The sequence below is a fragment of the Notothenia rossii genome, assembly GCF_949606895.1.
Source record: "Notothenia rossii genome assembly, chromosome: 9".
In the NCBI taxonomy this organism is placed as follows: domain Eukaryota; kingdom Metazoa; phylum Chordata; class Actinopteri; order Perciformes; family Nototheniidae; genus Notothenia; species Notothenia rossii.
In genome coordinates, this window is record NC_136907.1 from 12,891,681 (window position 1) to 12,912,195 (window position 20,515).

The 20,515-nt window shown below is 39.3% G+C and overlaps 3 protein-coding genes across 5 annotated transcripts; 1 reads left to right on the plus strand and 2 right to left on the minus strand.

Annotated features, from left to right (window-relative positions):
- The first annotated feature begins 959 nt into the window (after positions 1–959).
- Positions 960–7,293, plus strand: abhd11 (abhydrolase domain containing 11). The gene is made up of 6 exons (XM_079649075.1): positions 960–1,324; positions 2,635–2,770; positions 3,156–3,329; positions 4,015–4,185; positions 4,479–4,660; positions 5,261–7,293. The coding sequence occupies exons 1-6, from the start codon at positions 1,209–1,211 to the stop codon at positions 5,394–5,396; spliced, it is 915 nt and encodes a 304-aa protein (XP_079505201.1). The 5' UTR covers positions 960–1,208; the 3' UTR covers positions 5,397–7,293.
- A 1-nt stretch (position 7,294) lies between these two features.
- bicdl2l (bicaudal-D-related protein 2-like) lies at positions 7,295–16,300 on the minus strand. 2 transcript variants are annotated; one of them, XM_079649076.1, is made up of 8 exons: positions 16,093–16,300; positions 12,092–12,182; positions 11,336–11,959; positions 10,528–10,647; positions 10,280–10,438; positions 9,105–9,187; positions 8,880–9,000; positions 7,295–7,968 (listed from the first exon to the last, which is right to left on the minus strand). In XM_079649076.1, exons 3-8 carry the CDS (start codon positions 11,954–11,956, stop codon positions 7,633–7,635), a joined length of 1,440 nt encoding a protein of 479 aa, XP_079505202.1. In that variant the 5' UTR covers positions 11,957–11,959; positions 12,092–12,182; positions 16,093–16,300; the 3' UTR covers positions 7,295–7,632. The 2 variants fall into 2 exon arrangements, with proteins under 2 accessions (XP_079505202.1, XP_079505203.1); XM_079649077.1 differs by having other exon boundaries at positions 11,336–11,962.
- Positions 16,301–16,480: 180 nt separating this feature from the next.
- Positions 16,481–19,907, minus strand: sumf2 (sulfatase modifying factor 2). 2 transcript variants are annotated; one of them, XM_079649080.1, is made up of 9 exons: positions 19,679–19,907; positions 19,443–19,587; positions 18,643–18,757; positions 18,497–18,541; positions 18,235–18,385; positions 17,720–17,775; positions 17,286–17,370; positions 17,011–17,152; positions 16,481–16,932 (listed from the first exon to the last, which is right to left on the minus strand). In XM_079649080.1, the coding sequence occupies exons 1-9, from the start codon at positions 19,731–19,733 to the stop codon at positions 16,830–16,832; spliced, it is 897 nt and encodes a 298-aa protein (XP_079505206.1). In that variant the 5' UTR covers positions 19,734–19,907; the 3' UTR covers positions 16,481–16,829. The 2 variants fall into 2 exon arrangements, with proteins under 2 accessions (XP_079505206.1, XP_079505205.1); XM_079649079.1 differs by having other exon boundaries at positions 16,489–16,932; positions 19,443–19,590.
- Positions 19,908–20,515: the final 608 nt, after the last annotated feature.

Here is a 20,515-nt window from a genome sequence, read left to right on the forward strand (position 1 = left end):
GGTAACTATAAAAAAAGAAATAACAAACCAAATACAAGCTTAGTTTTTCAAATATTTTTAATATAAATTTCGATTGAATTGATTGATTTTTTTTTTAACATGTTAAAAGGAAAAGTAATCATACAAATGGTGATACAATTGCATACATATTACCAATCAAAGACAGGGTAAATTCAACTTTAAATGTAGCCTACAATGAGCTCTTATTATCAACTTGGCCTACTTTCATTAATTTCTCCATTGAAAAACTGGCTCAACTTACCCCAATAACCATGGTTCACTTTACCCCATAGCCACCATTTTAGAAAAAATAGCCTAGCATTACAATTCAGAGTCATCTTTAGCTTAATGATTCACATGGTTTAATACGCTGCCAACACACCAACATATACAATATATGTGTTTAAACCTGTATACTTTTTCTTTTTTTTACATGACATCTAGAAAATGTACTTTGACAAGCAAAAAACGTTTTTTTGTAAAAATGTTTACTTACCAGACCACAATGAGTATCTCTCTTTCACAGGCAATGAGAAATGGGTGGAGCTTGCATAATTTCTGATCACTTGATTACAACTATAAGGCGTTGCCTGGTTACAGGGGGTGGTTCAATTTACCCACTGGCTCAATTTACCCCCTTCTCCCCTATTCAGACGAAAGATAAAATAATTGTATATTGATGTAAAAGAGAAAAAATCTACTTTCACAAGTTACATTGAAAACATGTGAAGTCCAGGGTCGTTTCCAATAAAACATATATTGATAAAGCAAGTGCATTGTGTCACCTGTTAACTGGGGGCTCAAACTTAAAAACGACATACTAAAAACTTCAAACAAATCATATTCCAAACACTACTGCCCTTGACGCATGCGCAGTCCTTCTTAGAGTACGTCGTTCCGGTGCGCTCTTGAATCGCTAGTCGATTGCTCGTCCTCAACCCCAGTCTCCAGGCAAAAAGAAAAGGAAAATATCAGAAATAAAGTCATATTAAAAGAGATTAAATTCTGAAAGAACACGTATTTATTTTGTGCGTGCTACGTCACGACGCAGCATCAGCTGTTGACGGAGAGAAACTCCATTCAATCGGATCTTGCGGCTCTCACTCTCACTACGGACTCTCCGCTGCAACTGTGACCGTGTCTGTGCAGTCTATGGTTTAACGCACACGCTGTTTGTCGAGAGGTTCGGTAACGGAGCATATGCTGCCATGAGTGCTTTTTGTCGTCTGTTCCAGAGGGGTATGCTGTCGTGTCGTTTGTTCGGCATTCAGCCGCAGGATGTGAGCGGTGTGGCTCTCCCAGTCCGAGCAGCCAGCTCATCCAGGTATGTAAGTGCTAGCTCCCGGCTAGCTGATGCCCTCTGTCTGCCTTACGTGTAGCGTGGTGTGGAGGAGGTGCTGGGTGCAAATGACACCCCAAATGTTTCTTTAAAAACAGCCCGTTATTCAATCGTAGTATTTTGTCATCGTGTCTGATCTTTCTATCTTTAGAAACCGTTAACTTACACTATTTACTCAAATGACATTCAGGCGCCTGGTTAGCAAGAGGGTTAACCTGCAGTGGAGATATCATATATATTCCGGCTGTCTGCTTTATCCTATTTATTTATGTAGCTAAATTAAAACTATATTTGCTTTCATGTTTATTTAGTCCGTGGTATGCTACTTGCAAGCTACGCTATCAGTTTAGTCAACCAAGCTAACATCGTCGTTGTGTATGTAACACAACCCCCTTTTAATTTATCAAATGTTTATGAATTTTACACCGTTTTTGTTAAAACTGGTTTATAATGGAATTTTTTTAAGTTAATGCCTGTAGTATTGCGTTATACTTTATATATTTTATTTATGTTATTCAACTCAATTAAAAATCAAATAGCTTTATTGGTATGACCTTAAGGACATATTATTCTTTCAGTATTATACTGAGAGGTGGGTCTATCATTTCCATCTGGGGTAGACATTTAAAAAACACCTATATATCTCCGTTCAAACAGGCCTTTTAGCACCTTCATTGCAGGGCTATCGGTTTAGCTCATGATATTATATAGTAACAACAAATACTGAATTATACCAGTAAAGTGTTACATTTTTTAGTTAAAACGATAAGCTGATTAATCAGTTAGTTGATCTACAGAAAATAACATTGTTTGGAGTATATTTAAAGCCATTTAACAAACAGATTGGCCAAATGTGTTATGGTTCTAGCTTCTTTAATGTGAATATTGTATGTAGTTGTGTGTTCTCCCCGTATACCCTTATGTTAACATCTACAGTGGCACATTTGAAGTCAAGGACATTTTTACTGTGCATTTTCAAATTAGAATAAATGTCCAGTCAAATGTTCTGTTTCTATATAAAAAAAACGTAAACCTGTAAAGAGCAACGTAATTGTGCACGTATGCTTACATTGTGTTGTACCAGTAGGTGGAAGCAAATCAGTTAAATAAACAAGCGACAAGTCACTAAACAATGTTGCCAAAACCTCTTTCTGGTTGAATGGGTCTATTAGACCTCTCCATGAAAGTTTCATAAGTTTGCAAAATTGTATAACATACATCTATTACCGTTCCTGACATGATTCTCAGCATTAATTGTTTTCTATCTAATCAACAAGGATGTTTTTCTTCCCCAGCCCCGTCAACTTGACCTATGATGTCTTCGATGGGAAGGGAGAGAGCACTCCCCTGGTGTTTCTGCACGGCCTGTTTGGCAGCAAATCTAACTTCCACTCCATAGCCAAGTCCTTGGTGCAGCGCACAGGTCGAAAGGTAATGCAGTGATGAAGACATCACACTTGTCTGTTGTTACACCAAAAACAGTTTCCCTTTATGGGTTTGAGTTGGTTCTCAGCAGCCTGACAATGGCCCTCTTACAAAAGCAGACAATGGAGTACACAATCAACCAGTGTGCTGCCAGTCATTTGATACAACTCTCCAGCAGTCTGTACTATGGTAATAAATACTGATAAATAATCTGCTCTTTGGCTTTCTTTAAGTATCTCTTCACCTCATTTACTCAATAATGTCTTTGTTTTCCCCCCTGCCTGAGCTTGAGGCTGGAGCCAAAAAAAACAGATACAGCTGACATAAAAGTTTCTTTGTTTCTGCTCTGTTGGCTTGTTTCAAGTCTCCTAATTGTCCTTTGTCCAGATAGGTGCTGACTGTAGATGCCCGTAACCACGGTAACAGCCCTCACAGCCCGGAGCTGAACTATGAAGCGATGGCCGAGGATTTGAAGCACCTCCTCGCTCAGCTTCACATTGAAAAATGCGTCCTCATCGGCCACAGCATGGGAGGAAAAACTGCCATGACGACCGCTCTGACACAGGTGAGCAGCTGGGAAATGTCACCGTGATTTAATGGTGACTCTAACAGACCTTTTTCTGGATATCTTTTGACCTTTCTCTCTCTACATTCCTCTCCTCTCTGAACTTTATAATCCTCTGTAGTTCCTGCCACACCTAGCTGTCATGTTTACTTTTTGTCATTGGTTTCCCGACTATAACATCTCTTTTCCTCCTTGTTCCGGGTTGCATAAGGTACATTTTTACTAGCTGCCATATCAATTGTTTTATTTTTAGGGTGTATAGTTATTAATAATATTAGTACAGCACATGTGCAGATATTAAAAGAGGTGAGATAAGTAAGATGGCTCACCCCTTAGCTACATACATCAGCAGCTCTGAAAAAAAATCTGGATAGGTACAAATCTTTCTGTCCCCCTTACAAGCCCGACATGCCATCGTACTTTCCCCAGGTAATCCTTATTGTTAAGCCCTGGTATACTAGGCCATGACAATTGTTATAGTATAAAATAATAATACAAATGGTCATAGTATAGTATGCCATAAATCATCATATAAACTGTCATAGCATATAAGCGTTTGTCTTCAAAACATCTTAAAAAAGATATTGTATAGTATGCCATCAAGAGAAATCAGAAAAAAAGCTGTAGTATAGGAAAACTCCATTTTAAAATGTGTGTTAACCCCAATCTATGCGTCTGTTTGTAGGCTGGTTTAGTGGAGAGGCTGGTGGTGGTGGACATCAGTCCAGCCCAGACCTCCACACGCACCAACTTCCGGTATTACATCAAGGCCATGCAGGAAGTGAAGATCTCCAGCGACATCCCGCGCTCCACCGCCAGGCGGATGGCCGAGGATCAGCTGCGCAGTTTGGTCAAGGTCAGGAATCCCTTTTTGATTTCACACTACTCATTGTTTGAAATACATAGATGTTCAATCTTTCTTTAATCAAATTATCTTGGAATGTAATCTCTGTTTAAGTGTCAATGTCATTTCCTGTATCTCATATTTTATCCTGCAGTAAATAATAACTGATTTGGCATTGCAAACTTGAAAGTGACTAGTTAATAGTCCTCCCGGCGAATGTTAGTCTAAAATGCAGGAATATTTATTCCGGCCACTTTGAGATCAAACTCTGAACCAGTGATTATATTCAACTGTCCATCCCTCAGGAGCGCTCGGTGCGTCAGTTCCTGCTGACTAACCTGGTGGAGCAGAACGGACACTACGCCTGGAGGGTCAACCTGGAGTCCATCTCGGCGCACCTTGAGGACATCATGAGTTTCCCCAGCTTCGACACCGTCTATGATGGACCGACATTGTTTTTGGGTGGAGCCAGCTCTGCTTATATCAGGTAAAATAGACCCAGATATTACATTTTTTGTATGAGCAGATGCATAAGCAGAGAGTACTGAAAATGCTACATATTATAGAGGTAATAGCTCAAAAGAATATGTCTAAACAACCTAGTTATTGCTCTGAGGTTTATTATATACCAGCAGATCCATATCTTTGAGCCTTGTGTTTATATTAACCTTATATTTAACTTATTCCGGATTGAAATCCCAACGATCAAACCGTTCTTGTACTCACATAATGTTTTTATATTTAGTGTTGCTGTGCAACATCTCCATCAATCAGATCTTCTTAAAGCACAAGCAGCATCAAATGGACATAACATGATATATACATATGTGAGATTGATGATCTAAAACAGATGATTAAACTGGACAGCCATTGGCTGTATCCCTATAAATAATACTCTTTACATCTGCAATAAATAGAAAAAACAAATCTCACAAATGTATCATTTGACTAGGTAAAATCATGAGGAAAAACATCTCACTCAGATAACATCATAAATCACTCCATCACCCTTTTTCTGTTTTGTGGCCATCTCCTCTTGTCTCTTGTGCCTCACACCATTCCTATTTCTCTGTAACTCCTGATCCAGCTCTGACGATTACCCAGAAATCCAGAGGCTGTTCCCTAACGCTGACATCCAGTACATCCCAGATGCGAGCCACTGGATCCACGCAGATAAACCTTTAGATTTCATCAGCTCCGTTAGCTCCTTCCTCCAGTCCTAGCTGCCTCCTGCCTCCACCTCAGAACTTTTTAACGCACCCCTGAGCGTGAAAATGACGGTTAGTATTCAGCAGCAGAAGGAGTTGTTGATGATGCTATTATTTGCCAACACTGGACCAAACTCGCCCTTTTACAAAAGTCAGTCCTTTAAACAATTCTAGTGAAGCGTAGCAAAGGTGAACTTTTCTTTTGTTTAGTCTCTGCCAGTCAGGTAGTGTTTCTAGATGTGTTTTCATTGGTTTTCTGGTCAGTAGGTAGTAGGTAGACAATATATAACATAACAGGGCTGTTAATGTACTAATCCAAAGAAACGTTGCACACTGCTTTCTTGATGTTGAAACATTAAAGCCAGTACAATAGCGAAGTGGTGTTCGGCCGACATTAACCAGGGAATGCTGAAGTGGACCAGCAGTCAGGGGGTTGGATGTGAACGTTTTGACAGCACTGGAATGAAATGCATAATGTTTACCGGAGCAGCTGAGTGAGGAAAGTGCAAAGCAAAAGTTTTGGGGGATTTTTTGCACAAGAGAGTTTGGTATCATGTCAGGAGGTCAGAGCTCTGCAAAGAGGCTGTAATGCAGACTTTGTGTACAGGTGCTTTGTTGTAGAAACTGATTTTAATGTTGATGAGAGTGATATATACAATATATTGTTCTGGATCTTGATTTCTCACATCCTCTCCTCTGTATCTGCTCTGTCAGAGATAAGGATTTACATTTCATTGACTTTGCCACAACTCGAGTACACCGAGAGCGCTGGTTATATTTTTATCAGGATTATCATCCATGAAAACCAAGCTGAAACATATAAATGCAGAACTGTCACAATCTCTTTCCTGAATATCTCAGGTTATAGTAATTATAGGATATGCTAATTATTAACAATGTAAACTATTCTCTTGTCTGTCTGGCAATAAGCCATGATCATGTCGTTGTGTATTCGGTCAGTCCATCAGTGTTTTAATGAAACATGTTTTACTGAGTTGTTATCCATGTCTCGCTCATCTAAAAATGGATATCTTACAAATATATGCTGAGGCAATGTATGTTGTTATCTAATCGTACTAGTGTTAATATAAGTTCTGTTTTCATGGGTTTGAGCGTTATGGTCCAGTAGTGAAACTGCCATCTTAATGAATAGGGTGTTGTAAATCTGTGCCTCTTTTGTCAAAAGCTGCTTTTCTCTATTTCTCTAAAACTTGGTAAGAAATACAAAATATTTTATTCTACAATTACAATTAGCAGACTTTAGATTGGCAGCTGGTTTGCCACTTTTGTGTGAATTCTCTCACAAGGATCTTAACCGGTGTCCCTTCATTCCACTAGATGTTTAAATCAGTGTTTTATGTCCGTTTGATGTGAAAACAGAAGTCAGAAAAGAATCGGAATTGATTTAAGTGAAACTCTCCTCATTTGGTTCCTTTTACAAAGCTCCAGTTAGAAGAGACCCCCCCCCCCCCCCTCCTCTTCCTCCTCAACCAGGACAGTTTTCTTGTTGCACAATATGAATAGATTGTCGAGGAGGGGGTCCCCTGATCTTGGAATCGGGCCCTGCTTCAGCTTCTGTAGCTTTACTGTGGGACAAAGATCTTTTAAGAGCGAACTCTGTGTCAACAATATAAAAGAGTGAATTCATGTAATCACATTGAAAAGTTTGAAGACTGTAATCATCTGTGCAGGATAGTATATTGTTTTACTTCGAGCATGCCTTTTCTCTCTTGTCATCAGGTGTAACTTTGTGCTTCATGCATCCGTTTGTTGCCCAAAAGTGGCACTCAGTCTAGATAATGTCATATTTTAAATAAATGTGGACAAGGAGCATATATATATATATTGGATTATATATTATTGAAAGTGTACAGACTCAAATCCTACAATAAAATGACAAATCTGCAACAAAGTGTTTTTCTTTTTTTCCTTTAATCTTGAAAATGCAACTTGCTAAAGTGCCGACCGTGCAGCATTTAAAGTGATGAGGTGGCAAATAAACTGCACTTTGACTCTGCAGCAGGTTTGGAGGAGCCTTTGCTTAAGAAATAGATGTATTTACAAAATAACAAGGATATTCAGGAAATTAAGAGTAAAGCATTCAAGTGTTACAATATTATCAATGACATAGCTCGTTTATGATCACATTTACATTTTATACATACATGACTCAAAGATCCAAAGCATGTTTTCATACAACAGTGATGATAAACCACACATTTTGAGCATCAGAATGAAAGTCATTCCTGTTTTAATCAAGTGAAACGACCTGGAAACCTTCGTCGCCCTCGGGCTGCGGCTCCACTGCGTCCGGCTCATGGCGGCTGATCCTCGGCCTCCTCAGCTTGTCCATCCAGTGGCGTGGGGGGGGCGGCGTGCTGGGAGCCGTGGAAACAGCAGATCTGGGGACGAAGATTTGTTTGGAGTTGGTTGTGGGAGGGACGGGCGTAGACATGGGGAAGTTGTTCGGCCGCTGGATGGGTGGTTTGTTGCTCCTCCTCAGGATGCCCAGGCGGGAGGGCTTCTTCTGGGCCTCCGCCTGCTGCTGGGCCTGCAGCTGCTGGTGGAGCATCTGCTGGACGTCCTCCTTGAGACAGAGCAAACACAGGCTGTCAGAGCACGAGGAATAAAGACTTTACCTACAACCTCAAATCTACATAGAAATGTTACAAGAAATGGTTAAGTATCTCATTAAAGTTAGTATAAAAAGTCGTAGCTTTGTATGTTATTTAAATATTTAAAAAAGTAATAGTATGTTATAAAGAGTCAATTGTATATTATGTTTAAAAAAAGATTGTGGCAAAAATAGAAGTATAGTATGGTAAGAAAAAGTGAAAAGAATTGTAAAGTATGACATACAAGATCCTCAGGAAGTTATTGTCTATTCTGCCATAAAAAATGTGAGAAGTAACAAGATAGTATTTGATTAAATAGAAAACAATAGGATAATGTGACATACAATTGTGTGTGATTTGGTTACTTTTCTTAAAGTTGATTTTGGTGAAGTTATTGGTAGTTTTACATTAAAAACATAATGGAATCCAATCATATCCAGAGAAGGATTGTACCTTTATGAATATTGTAACAGTGGTAATATAATTGTAGTAATTTAACTCTTTCTTAGTTATTTGTTTATTTCAATATTTGAGTTGGCTAGTTAAAATCTGTTTTGTACTCCAAGTGTAACTGGATACCACAGAGCAGTGTAGTATCAGATTGAATGTTTAACCCTGCAGAACACCAGGTGCTGAACACATGGGCCCGGGCCCAAATCACTGTGGAAGGAAACCAGCTGGCAGTAACGCCTGCATGTACTGAATGAAATGTGTTTGGATTTTAATTGCAGTTTGTTTTGTGTGTATAATAACATGTGTAACCCTAATGATATGTGTGTCTTTACTCTGTGTCCATTTGCTCATCATGGCTCATTTTGTTCCATGATACGACTACCCTTAGCACATTATTGGCTGTTTTTGTCCAACTCTTGGTAGTGTTTACCTTCCAGTTCTCGAGCTCCAGTGACAGCTCCAGGCGTTTCTGCACGGCCTCCAGCAGCTGGTTGTTCAGCAACATCAAGTCCGTTTTACTTCGCAGCAGCTCGGCCTCCATCGCCTTTTTCCTGCAAAGCGGAACCGAAAGAATGACACATTTCTCAAAATAGATTCATGTTTGTCAGCTTCCATTTTTCCACTTGAATCTGGATTCATTTGTGTGTGTACTCACTTCTCTATGGCGTCGTCTCTGTCCCGTAACGCCTGCTGCAGGATAGCGCTTTCCTCGGATCCTTTTCCATTTCCAGATTTGGACTTTAAAATGAACAAAAACAAGGGATATAGGTTCAGTTTTGTCACAACGTTTTATTGATATAATGCCACCATCAGTCACAAAACTGAAGAAAAAGACTGGTGTATTTCTCTACCATGCAGTCAAAGATGGCTGAGATCAGGTCAGGACACATAGCTGAGCGTCGACACTTTAACAATGAGGAAGATGCCTCATCTGCTGGGAATGTGTGCCTCCTGAGTCAGCTAGGAACTCAATGCACGCGCTTCACTTATTATTTTAAGGCTTGTAGTTCATTAACTCCCTTGTTGACGATATAAATGATTTGCTGCATTGCCAATTGCATTTTTAAGAGTCTTCTGGAATTGGCAGGTGAATACTTAAGATGCCATTATCTCTTTGAACCTCTATGTATTTGTTAATGACCACCTCACTCAGTGTTGCCTTAATCAATTGAAGAGAATTTAGTACATTCTTGTTGAATCGAAGGGAATGGGGGGTGGAATCAGTGTAGAATGATCTCATTCTAATTTCATATGTATATATCTTAACACATGCCTTTCTGCCAAAACCCTAATATTTAAAATGCTTACAGTGTGTATAAGCACTGCAGTACTTGCACAGAGAAGTAGCAAACCTGCAAAAGTGTATGCCTGTATACGCCTACGTGTAAATAGTACCTTTTTAGGAATAAATGCAATGTTTGTGAAGCAATTAGCATACAAATGGATAAATTAAACTTTGATTATACTGCATAGTGTAAGAGTTTGTACACAGAACTTTTCAAATCGTTTTGGTGTGGTTGAACGCACCCCCCATTTACTTCGATTCATTAAGAAGTTGCTCTGCCTCTGATCACCATGGAGTTTGTGTTTAAGCTAACACAGGGGGAAGTATAGTTTTACCAAGATTCATTTTAGGCGTGCAGTATTTCTTTAGTTTAGCCACATTTTTGATAGAAATTGAGAATCAAAATTCAGGATTTCTCAGTAGTCACCTTTCCTTATCGTTTCCCTTGTATGTACAAAGCAAACATTCATCCAGGTAACATACCAGCTACAATCAACTAAATCATAGCTATGTAACATGATAAGGGTGAGGAGCTTTATCCCTACCTGTTTGTTTTGGCTCAATGCCAGTTTGCAGGCCACTGTCTGCAGCTGGGCCAGAGAAGCATCTAGACGGTTCGTCCCACGGGGGGGTTCAGGTGGGCTGGACTCGGACTCTGTGAGCTGGCGCAGCAGCTTCAGGATTGACTGAACCTCCTCTGTGACCTGGAGTAGGAATAAACAGAAATATAAATAAGAAACCTGCAGAGTTGTGTTGATGTAAAGGACGCCCTGGTGCTGTGTGTGTGCTTCACCTTCTCTCTGTGCTGGCTCCATCCCGGCCCCTCTCTGCTCTCCTGGAGTTTGTCCACCTGCGCCTTCAGCTTGATACTTCGTCTCCGGGACAGCTCCACCTCTCTTCGCACTTCTTTTAGCTGCAAACAGTTGCAAAATCACACCAGTACATTTATTAAAAGTCCCCACATGTTGCTGTTTAGATCATTAAAGGCCCGCACACAGAAAGTACAACCTTGTGACATTTCTACTCAGTGTAAACAGATACTGCTTATCTAGATTGCTGGGTGAGACTGTGGACAATAAATCCAGTCGTACAGGCTTGGGAGTTATTCATCACTTGCAAACACTGCAAATATGCACAAATGATTGCATTCATAGAAACTCAATGACGCATCAAGATAAGTAATGGACGTTTTGAACTTTATGTTAGAGGCATAAAGCATCTCCTAGCAACACTGTTTCCATCTTTACACTCATAACCACAAATCAAACCCTGCCATCCTCTATCATAACAATTCTATGCAAACTGAAGTTAACTGTGATCTGACGTCAGAGCAACACACTGATTCTGATCACACTTTGTTATGTTGCAGTTTTTGATTTCTTGGGAACAACTTCTCATCTTTAATTATGTGCTGTTGTGTTTAGTCAACTCCTCTGTGACTTTTAGGAATGTCTCCTCCCAGTATAACAGGTTTAGTTGTCTGACAAGACTTGATGAAGAATGAATTTGAAATGCATGCACTGTCAAAGAATGTTTACCAGGAAACCAACAACCTTTCTCTTATTCAAATAGACAGGCGTATATCAAATAGTTTATCCTACCGTGTCTGAGACGTGTCCCAGTGTCCGGCGCCTGCTGAGCGGCCTGCCACCGTTGACCAGGTCTGGTAAAGCTCCATTTATGTAGGTTCTCTGAAAAGGTCTCCTGCCTTCATCGGCCAAGGACACTGACTCTGGGACCCCGGCCCCCTCTGACTTCAGCTCCCCTGGTTGGTCTTCCTCAGAAGAAGAGGAGACGCTTCTGTCCTCATCACCCGGTTCATCTTCTCCAAAATCTGATAAGTTTAACTCATCGATAAGGAAGGAGTTTTTCAACAGATCTGCAAAAGTCCCTTCATCAGAGACCTGATCTCCCTCCTCTGAGGTGCTTTCAGGCTCCTCCGGGTCTTCTGGTTCTGTTTGGGTCAAGGAGGCTTTTGGTTCTGTTTGGATCAAGGAGGCTTTTGGTTCTGTTTGGATCAAGGAGGCTTTTGGTTCTGTTCGGATCAAGGAGGCTTTTGGTTCTGTTGGCACGACTGTAGGTCGGTAAAATAGGTTTCTGCGGCTGAGCGAGCCCATCTGTCTGTCCCCCATTCTGTTCTGAGAGGAGTAGAGCTGAGTGCTGGTGTTGGAAGAAGGCCTCAGCCGCTCGTTCAGGAGTGAGAAAGGCTGAGCATGGTTCATGGTCTGCTTGGTAGAAGTCAGAGGGAGAAGTCAGTTACACCCTCCGACGATACTGTCAGACTAAATATAAATAACAAAGAGCAAGAGGAAAACCAAAATAAAGGAGGGAGGGTGACAAACAGAATGTCTACAAACCAGTTTTTCCTGAATGGTGCGTCTCTTGCCATGACATGATGTGATGTCACCGGAGGATGTGGCTTCACGCGGCCGTGTGGGTTTCTTGCTTCTTTTCAGTGGTTATACAAACACATGACGTTCAAACATACCATAGCTGCATAGAGAACAAATAGAGGAGGTCTTTTGATCCTTTTTATAAACTCAGATTATTAAGGCCTGACGCAGGATACCTGATTTAAACTGTTGTTTTATTAAGCTACGCAAATACACAGAGCAGAGGGTTGGAGATAGGAAAGGATATTGAATCTCTATCTTGTCACTTATGCATTTTTTTCTTCCTTCGCTTAGTCACTGAATTATTTTTTTTGTTGAAATTATTCGGGGAAACCACCATTAGTCATTCCTTCCTTTGAGTTAAGAGGGTACTTTTTGGTGACAAATATCCAGCATGCATATATATTTTTTTTAAACATGTAGATCATCTGTCACTGTCAATATAAATTGTACATGCTGTATATCCATTACTGCATATAGTTGTATTACTCTGCACTACTTTTACAGTTAACAATTTACAGAACACTATGATTGGCCGGAATGCGAGACGTCATAATGAGAAAAGAAAACACAAAATACAATACAGTATACTCAGAGTACTACTTCAACAACAATGCAAAACCAAGGAGATACTTGTCAACTTGAAAGCACAAGCCTATTTACATTTATGGAGCTGACATGAAGCTGTTGTAAGCGCTTTGAGCACCAGGAAAAGCGCTTTATAAATGTAATGTATTATTATTTTTATTATTATTGAACAGATTTAAGTTTCTGGGAATCATCAAAACTTTTAGGTAAAATGATTGACTTTAACGGAGTATCAATAGAAAGCATCCTGACCAGAAACTATAGAAACGGGCATGGGGTGTGCTTGGGACAGGAGGGCTCTGCAGGGAGTGATCAGAACTGCCCGTCTGTCATTGGTGCTCATCCACCGAGCTTCAGCGATATTAGGGTGAAAAGGTTCCTCAAGGATATTAAGGACAATAACCAGCCTGCTGCAGTCTGGCAAGAGACGCAGAAGTAGGACCAGACTACCGAGCAGCTTCTAAGCTTTGACACTCCTCCAAGCTCCATCAAGAATATAGCAATTTGTTTTTCTTATGTAGCAGAATGATAGAACTGGGTTTCAAAACCCTGTGTTGTTAAATGACAACGAATCATCCTTCTATCCTTGTTTGTTTCCTTAACAATGGACTTGGATAGATATTTAATTTCACACCCATCTATTCATTCCACAGACATTCTGCCTATTATTGCCTTTATTTATTCAGCTGGTGCCTAGTTTTAGGTACATTGAGGGCGATGCAAAAAAAAAAAATCAAATTCCTCGTAAGTGCAAAAATACTTTGCAAATATTGTGATTCATCAGCCGAGACGAGGCAGTGACATATGAACACGTCCCATTTTATAACTGAATACTTGGTCTTTGTTTCCCCGTAGCCCAGGAGGATATTATTACTTTTATTCACATGCAAGTTGAATTTAAGGTTGCCGTCAAAGATCTACGTCACAATTATGTTCAGTCATTATACTGCAAATAAGTGGCATTGTTCAGACGGCCACATATTGTTCTGCTAGCTTTAAATAGTCCACACACACACACACACACACACACACACACACACACACACACACACACACACACACACACACACACACACACACACACACACACACACACACACACACACACACACACACACACACACACACACACACACACACACACACACACACACACACACACACACACACAGTCTTAGGAGTAAAAGTGTTGTTATTCTTCTATCTTTTATCATCTACAATAACTTCCATTTTATTCTAAAAAAAGGTTGAACTTAAAAAAGTCAGTGGGAAACTTTCTCTTGTTTCAGTATTGTAAAGAATAGATATTAACAAGACAGAGAAATACAAAATCCTGCGAGATATTGTATCAAAAAGAGAACAAATCTATGTCTATCTAAGTCAAGTTTGTCCAAGTTTCTTTGGGCACAATAAAAATGTTGTCTATATAAAAATTGCAAATACTATTTTTTCACGACAACCAAAACACTTATTTGCTCAAGGAATAAACACTACAATAACAGATGCTGGTACATTTGTTGATATAAATATAATTTAAAAAAGATGTTGGCAATGAAATTATTCTAACGAACTATTAACACTAAAACATATTTCAATCCACACGTAACATCTCTGGATTGTGTAATCAGTAGTGGTCCATTTGTTGGCTTTACACAGTTCCTTGATACTAAAATAAAAGTGGAGTTTAGACACAAACATAAGCGGGGTTGAACAGATTGAGTCCAATCAGCCACTCAGCTGGCCTCTTGTGATGAGAAAGAAAACAAACAGACAAAGACAGGATTATAGGACACTGAGATTTATCCCATGGACTAATTTACTCTCCAGTCACATGCTCACCAAAACAGACCCCAGCATGTGAAAGCAGGGATGCAAACTCATCAGGTATGAAAGAGGTGACAATGATCCGACCCCCCGGCTCCCCCACCTCACGGAATGTTGGCTTTAAAATGAGGAATAACAGGATTTTAGCAGTCAGAACAACTAAAGCAGCAGTGTTAATAATAACAGAAACACCAAAGAGTCACTTCTAATAGAAATATATAAAAGCATTTATTTTAATTGTGTAGCAGTCAGTTTATAATTTTGGCAGCACTGTTGAGCATTTTGAAAATGTATTTTCATGCCTCTGTGCAAGGCTTAGTCTTTCTATCTTTATAGCCACTGGTGTAAAGTAACCAAGTTCATAAACTCAACAAGTACTATACTTGGGTACAATTTTGAGATACTTGTACTTTACTTAAGTATTTCAATGTTTTGCTACTTTGTTCTTCTACTCCTCTACAGTTCAGAGGTACATGCTGTACTTTTCCTCCACTCCATGTATGTAATACCTTTAGTTACTTCACAGATGTGGATGAATGATGTGAAATATAATCAAGTGTTAAATCAGACTTTAGTTCCACCTGGAGTAAATCCACAAGCTACCCTGCAGTATACAAAGTCATTCAAACTAGCTGCACCTTTACCAGCTTTGAGAACACTTTCATGATCAATCATTATAAAACCTATCATATCTATTATTCTGAAATGGACCAATCTGCACAATGACTACTTTTACTGTCGCTACTTTCACTATATTTTGATGATAATACTTTTCTACTTTCACTTGAGGAACATTTTGAATGCAGGACTTTTACTGTAACAGAGTATTCCTACACTCTGGTACTATTACTTTTACTCAAGTACAAGATCTGAGTACTTCTACTTTTACTCAAGTACAAGACCTGAGTACTTCTACTTTTATTCAAGTACAAGATCTGTGTGCTTCTACTTTTACTCAAGTACAAGACCTGAGTACTTCTACTTTTACTCAAGTACGTGAGTGCTTTTACTTTTACTTAAGTACAAGACCTGAGTACTTCTACTTTTACTCAAGTACAAGACCTGAGTACTTCTACTTTTACTCAAGTACAATATCTGAGTCCTTCTACTTTTATTCAAGTACAAGATCTGTGTGCTTCTACTTTTACTCAAGTACAAGACCTGAGTACTTCTACTTTTACTCAAGTACAAGACCTGAGTACTTCTACTTTTACTCAAGTACAATATCTGAGTCCTTCTACTTTTACTCAAGTACAATATCTGAGTACTTCTACTTTTACTCTAGTACAAGATCTGTGTGCTTCTACTTTTACTCTAGTAGGCCTACAAGACCTGATTACTTCTACTTTTACTCTAGTACAAGATCTGAGTACTTCTACTTTTACTCAAGTACAATATATATATACTTATACCACCTCTGTTTATAGCCTATGAAAAAAACTATTAGAAATAGAAGGCTAAAGCTAACGTTAGCAGATAGTGACAATGTATGCTAGCTAGCTAGCTCAACGATTCCTTAAATAATATTGCCACAGAAAAACATTTCAGTTTACATCACGCTCTGCCGCTCCGACAGGGAGCTCTGCTCTGAACACCTGAACGGCCCGTTCTATCAGCTGTTCACCAGCGGTCCAGTCTGTGCCACTCCGGACGCGCAGTTAATATTAACGAACGCACCCGTGGGTAATGTAGCTGCTGAAGCTAGACCATCATCTCGGAGCAGCAGCCTTATTATACATCTATGAGCAGAGCCGACAGGCAGGAAGACTCGAGCACACAGCTCGTACTTCATTATAATATATAAAAAAAGAACACCATGCGTGTCATGATGGCACAGAACAGCTCACTGCCGCAGATCACTCCGGGTCCCAGACCCCAAAAATATTTTTATTGCAGATCTACATGAATCACACAAACGACCTATTTTGGATTCAAAACGGCGAATTTCGCCGAAAGGTGACAAGTTTGCATCACTGGAAAGGAAGTGTCCTCTTTCTCCAGTCAGTGAAATGAGTCCATGAGCAACAAGAATCTGCAGTCAAGCCAGTAAATCCCTACGTTACAGCAAAAAAGCTACAAGAAACTTTTCTTTCTTTCCATTTTTTTTATTTCTTGGATGTGAGGTATGTTATTTTTTGTAAAAAAGCTAAATTCTCCACAGGAGAAATACAGTTTGATTCTACACTCCTGTCTCCATTTATTAAAATTCACTGTAAGTTATCGATACCTGATTGGTCCCTGTTTTTTTCCTACTAACTTTTTTATCATTCACTTTATATTTCCTGCGTTGCTACAGTTCAGTTTTGTCTTTTTTCTTCCCTTGTTTCTCTCCATCATCATCGGCACACCTGAATCCCAGGTTGTCAGAGGCAGAGTCCGGAGTATTGCCCATCCTGCAGGACACACACACACCATCATCAGTCAGAAGGCCATACTAAAAAATGATTTAATTGTAATTTTATAAAACGTACCTTGTTGTGATTCGCGCCTTATGATTGGCTGAGCCGTCCAGCGTGTCGATCCAGGAGCCGCCTCGCAGCACAAAATGTGGCTGAGCTGCAGGAAAGGGTGTGGAGGTCCATTCCCAAGTGTTCCCCATCATGTCATACAGCCCTGCCGGAAGAATCCAAATCTGTTTTAACCTTTCTGTCACATCTATTGTTTTAAATGAAAGACCTCTCTGGGACAATGTAGCACTTCTCATGTTGTATAATCTCAATAAGGTTCATTTAACTGGGACAGTTACCATAACTGTTCTGAGGAGGAAATGCTGTGACAGGAGAGACGCCATGGTAACCGTCCTCTGCCGTGTCTCCGTCTGGAAAGGATCCCTAAAACATAAAGATAATTAAGTTCTTATAAAAGGCATTTACAAATGTCACAAGCAATTACATAAACATATGTTTTAGGAGAAACCATGACAATATATCTTCAATATCTGTTGGCATTCACTAATTTAAAGAGTATGTTAAACCAAACACACATTTTGCAACATTCTTAGTATTTATGTTAATTACATTTTAGTCAAATCATAAAAAACATGTTTCATTTCATTTAGAAATGTCTTATATTGTTTAAAACTTGTCGCAACTGAAATTGTAGCTCAATAAAGTCACAACCATCTGCAGAATTTAAAGGCAAACCCTCACACATTAACATGCATTATTGTCGTTGGCTGACCTGCCACAGGTTGGTACGGTTGGCCTGGAACTTGTTTCCCCACGGGAAAATCCGACCTGGAACACAAGAGGAAGGAAAGTTTTAACGGGATTGCAAACAATGAAAATATACTGGTACTGATTGCTGAGGGTCATAAAAACTAGTTTCTCATCAGTAGCTCTTGACTTGAAGCTTTAAATCAATCGGGCTCTGGCTCAAGGATGTCAGTCAAGAGTAGATGCAAACAAAGTGTGAAATAGTAGAATATATAGGGGTGTAGAACAATTTGGTTTATGTTTTTAAGATACTGTATGAATTCTCAAAAACACACCTGATGTCTACTGTGATAATTGTCCTTATATTAAAGGATGAAATGGCCACTTATTGTTCTTGCTGACGGTAAAGCAATACTATATATTGAATCATAACAACTGTATCATGATACGTATCGCATTGGCAGATTCTCGTGACTACACAGCCCTTGTAGAAAAACATATGGTGGCATGTATATTATTACTTCTTGTCTCTGAGTTTACCTTGCAGCCCCCCTCGTGCAGCCCACTCCCACTCCTCCTCAGTAGGGAGTCTCTTGCTCTTCCAGAGGCAGAACGCCTGAGCATCGTTCCAGCTCACCTGAACCACAGGGAAGCTCAGACGCTCCCGAATGCCTGAACCAGGTCCTGCAGGCTGAACAGTGTGGGGGGGGGGGGTCAAAGGTTTGAAAGGCAGACAATGAAGGCACTCTAGCATAAATACCGAAATACAAAGGAAGAGATAAGGTTTCATTCGTCACCTCACCTGTCTCCAAAACACCCGATCAATAGGCAGCCACCAAGGAGCAGACTGGATGGGAAGGAAAGATATACATCAACTTCATTTTTAAATGATGGTCAGTTCATGTCAGACTAAAAATTATGTTTTAATTTACTCCAAAATCCCAGTACCTCAATCTTCTGTGTGACTTTGCTCTTCAGCTCTTCTGACACAAAGTCTTGAAACACAAAACTCCAACCAAACGTCTCAGCTTCAGTTTTGTACTTCTGTGCTCTCACAAAGTCTCTGTGGGGAATGAAGGCCAAGTCAGTGGATTTGGTTTATTCTTTTTAACTCATTCTGAGCTGTGGTCGAAAATTACCAAGTACATTTATTCAAGTATTGTTCTTAGGTACTTATTTGACATAGTTGTACTTTACTTGAGTGTTTTCCTTCAATGCTACTTTATACTTCTGCTCTGCTACATTTCAGAGGCAAACATTGTAATTTTTACACCACTACATTTATTATAACACTCATAGCTACTAGTTACTCTGTACATATAAAAACAAATGATAAGCTGATGTGGTATAATGCAGTACTGTAGGCCTACTACTAATCTACATATTATTTATAGTACCTTTCTTTGGTCAACGTTGACAAACTACAACAATAAAATGCTCTTACATGGATATAATAACCATAATAATATAACACTTTCAAAAGATCCGTCGTGCATAACAAGTACCTTTACTTTGATACTTGAAGTACACTTAGCTGATAATACTTACGTACTTTATATTATTCAGAAATGGGACATTTTGCAGAATGAGTAGGCTACTTTTAATTCATTTTAAGTATATTTTGATGCTTTGAAATCAGGACTTTTACTTGTAAGGCCATAGTATTGGTACACTTTATTAAAGAATTTGAGTACTTCTTCCAACACTGATTATAGGACACCTTGATATCATATTTCAAGTTGTCTTACCTGAAATCAGTATTTGTCACCGGGTATTTGTCCATTTTAAAGGGCTTCACTTTAACCTCCTTGACGGGTCCCTCTCCATCTCTCCCATCAGCTGCACTGGTTCCCATTACCATCTTTCCTTTGGATATATTCACCATCTCACCCGCTGCTGTGTGTCGGGAGGAAACATGTCCATTGGGCTGATTCAATATTAATATCATTTATGTTTTAGTTTGTTCAGAAATGTGATTCCTTACCCGCAGCTGCCAGTGAAAAGACCGCAGATATGACGAATAATACTTTGGCGTTCATTTTGACAAGCTAGTTTTACCTTACAGTGATTTACCATTAAGCATATATAGCGTTTTTTATACAGATACGAGTTTAAAATAGCAAACAAGCAGCAGAACTTCTCAAACTTCAATGTAACAGTTACATTTCTGTCGGACACATTTCCCCGTCGCACCGGAAATGGGTTCAACGATACACAGATTCCGTGGAAAATAAAAAGTTCCGCCGTTTTATAAGAACTCAAATTCAACTCAAGAGTTCATTTAGTCATATAAAAAAATCTAATAATCCATGCTCAAAAAGCTAAAACATGCACTTGTTGTGTTAAACATACTTGTCTTGAGACCAAATGTATATCAAGTGTTAGAAAAAGTGGTTTTACAATATTATTTAAATGGTCAAATAGCTCTCGAACACCCCCTAAAATGGCATTTTTCTCTTGTCCCCGCTTCTTGGTGACCAACTTGCATGTCAAATATAACATTTAAAATAGGGATTTTATTTACTTTTTTTGGGGTATTATTCTATTGATATAAGTCTCTTGTAATGGTCAAATCAATTTGTTAAATCATAAACATATTTTAAATAACAGTAATTTTGCACAGAAGGTGTTTCCCTCAACATGCGTTCAACCCGGTTCAACCCTGTTACCCAAACCTTTTTAGATTGGCAGAGGAAGTGAAAAGACTGTAAATCAGATGACACAGTGGAAAGGACATCAGCAAGAAGCCATGTGCTAGTGCCATGGGTAGACCAAAACTAAGTCCTCTCTTTTATTTTTCATATTTTAACAATCTTTTCAG

What these genes read in the sequence shown, in the direction of transcription:
- abhd11 (XM_079649075.1), top strand. Translation starts at nt 1,209, where the DNA reads ATGAGTGCTTTTTGTCGTCTGTTCCAGAGGGGTATGCTGTCGTGTCGT. An exon ending in TGACGACCGCTCTGACACAG is followed by an intron (nt 3,330 to 4,014) that starts GTGAGCAGCTGG and finishes GTCTGTTTGTAG; the next exon opens with GCTGGTTTAGTGGAGAGGCT. An exon ending in AGCTGCGCAGTTTGGTCAAG is followed by an intron (nt 4,186 to 4,478) that starts GTCAGGAATCCC and finishes TCCATCCCTCAG; the next exon opens with GAGCGCTCGGTGCGTCAGTT.
- bicdl2l (XM_079649076.1), bottom strand. Translation starts at nt 11,956, where the DNA reads ATGAACCATGCTCAGCCTTTCTCACTCCTGAACGAGCGGCTGAGGCCT. An exon ending in GGAGCCAGCACAGAGAGAAG is followed by an intron (nt 10,439 to 10,527) that starts GTGAAGCACACA and finishes TTCCTACTCCAG; the next exon opens with GTCACAGAGGAGGTTCAGTC. An exon ending in CATTGAGCCAAAACAAACAG is followed by an intron (nt 9,188 to 10,279) that starts GTAGGGATAAAG and finishes TTCATTTTAAAG; the next exon opens with TCCAAATCTGGAAATGGAAA.
- sumf2 (XM_079649079.1), bottom strand. Translation starts at nt 19,733, where the DNA reads ATGAACGCCAAAGTATTATTCGTCATATCTGCGGTCTTTTCACTGGCA. An exon ending in GTGACAAATACTGATTTCAG is followed by an intron (nt 18,758 to 19,442) that starts GTAAGACAACTT and finishes CATTCCCCACAG; the next exon opens with AGACTTTGTGAGAGCACAGA. An exon ending in ACCGTACCAACCTGTGGCAG is followed by an intron (nt 17,371 to 17,719) that starts GTCAGCCAACGA and finishes TTTATGTTTTAG; the next exon opens with GGATCCTTTCCAGACGGAGA.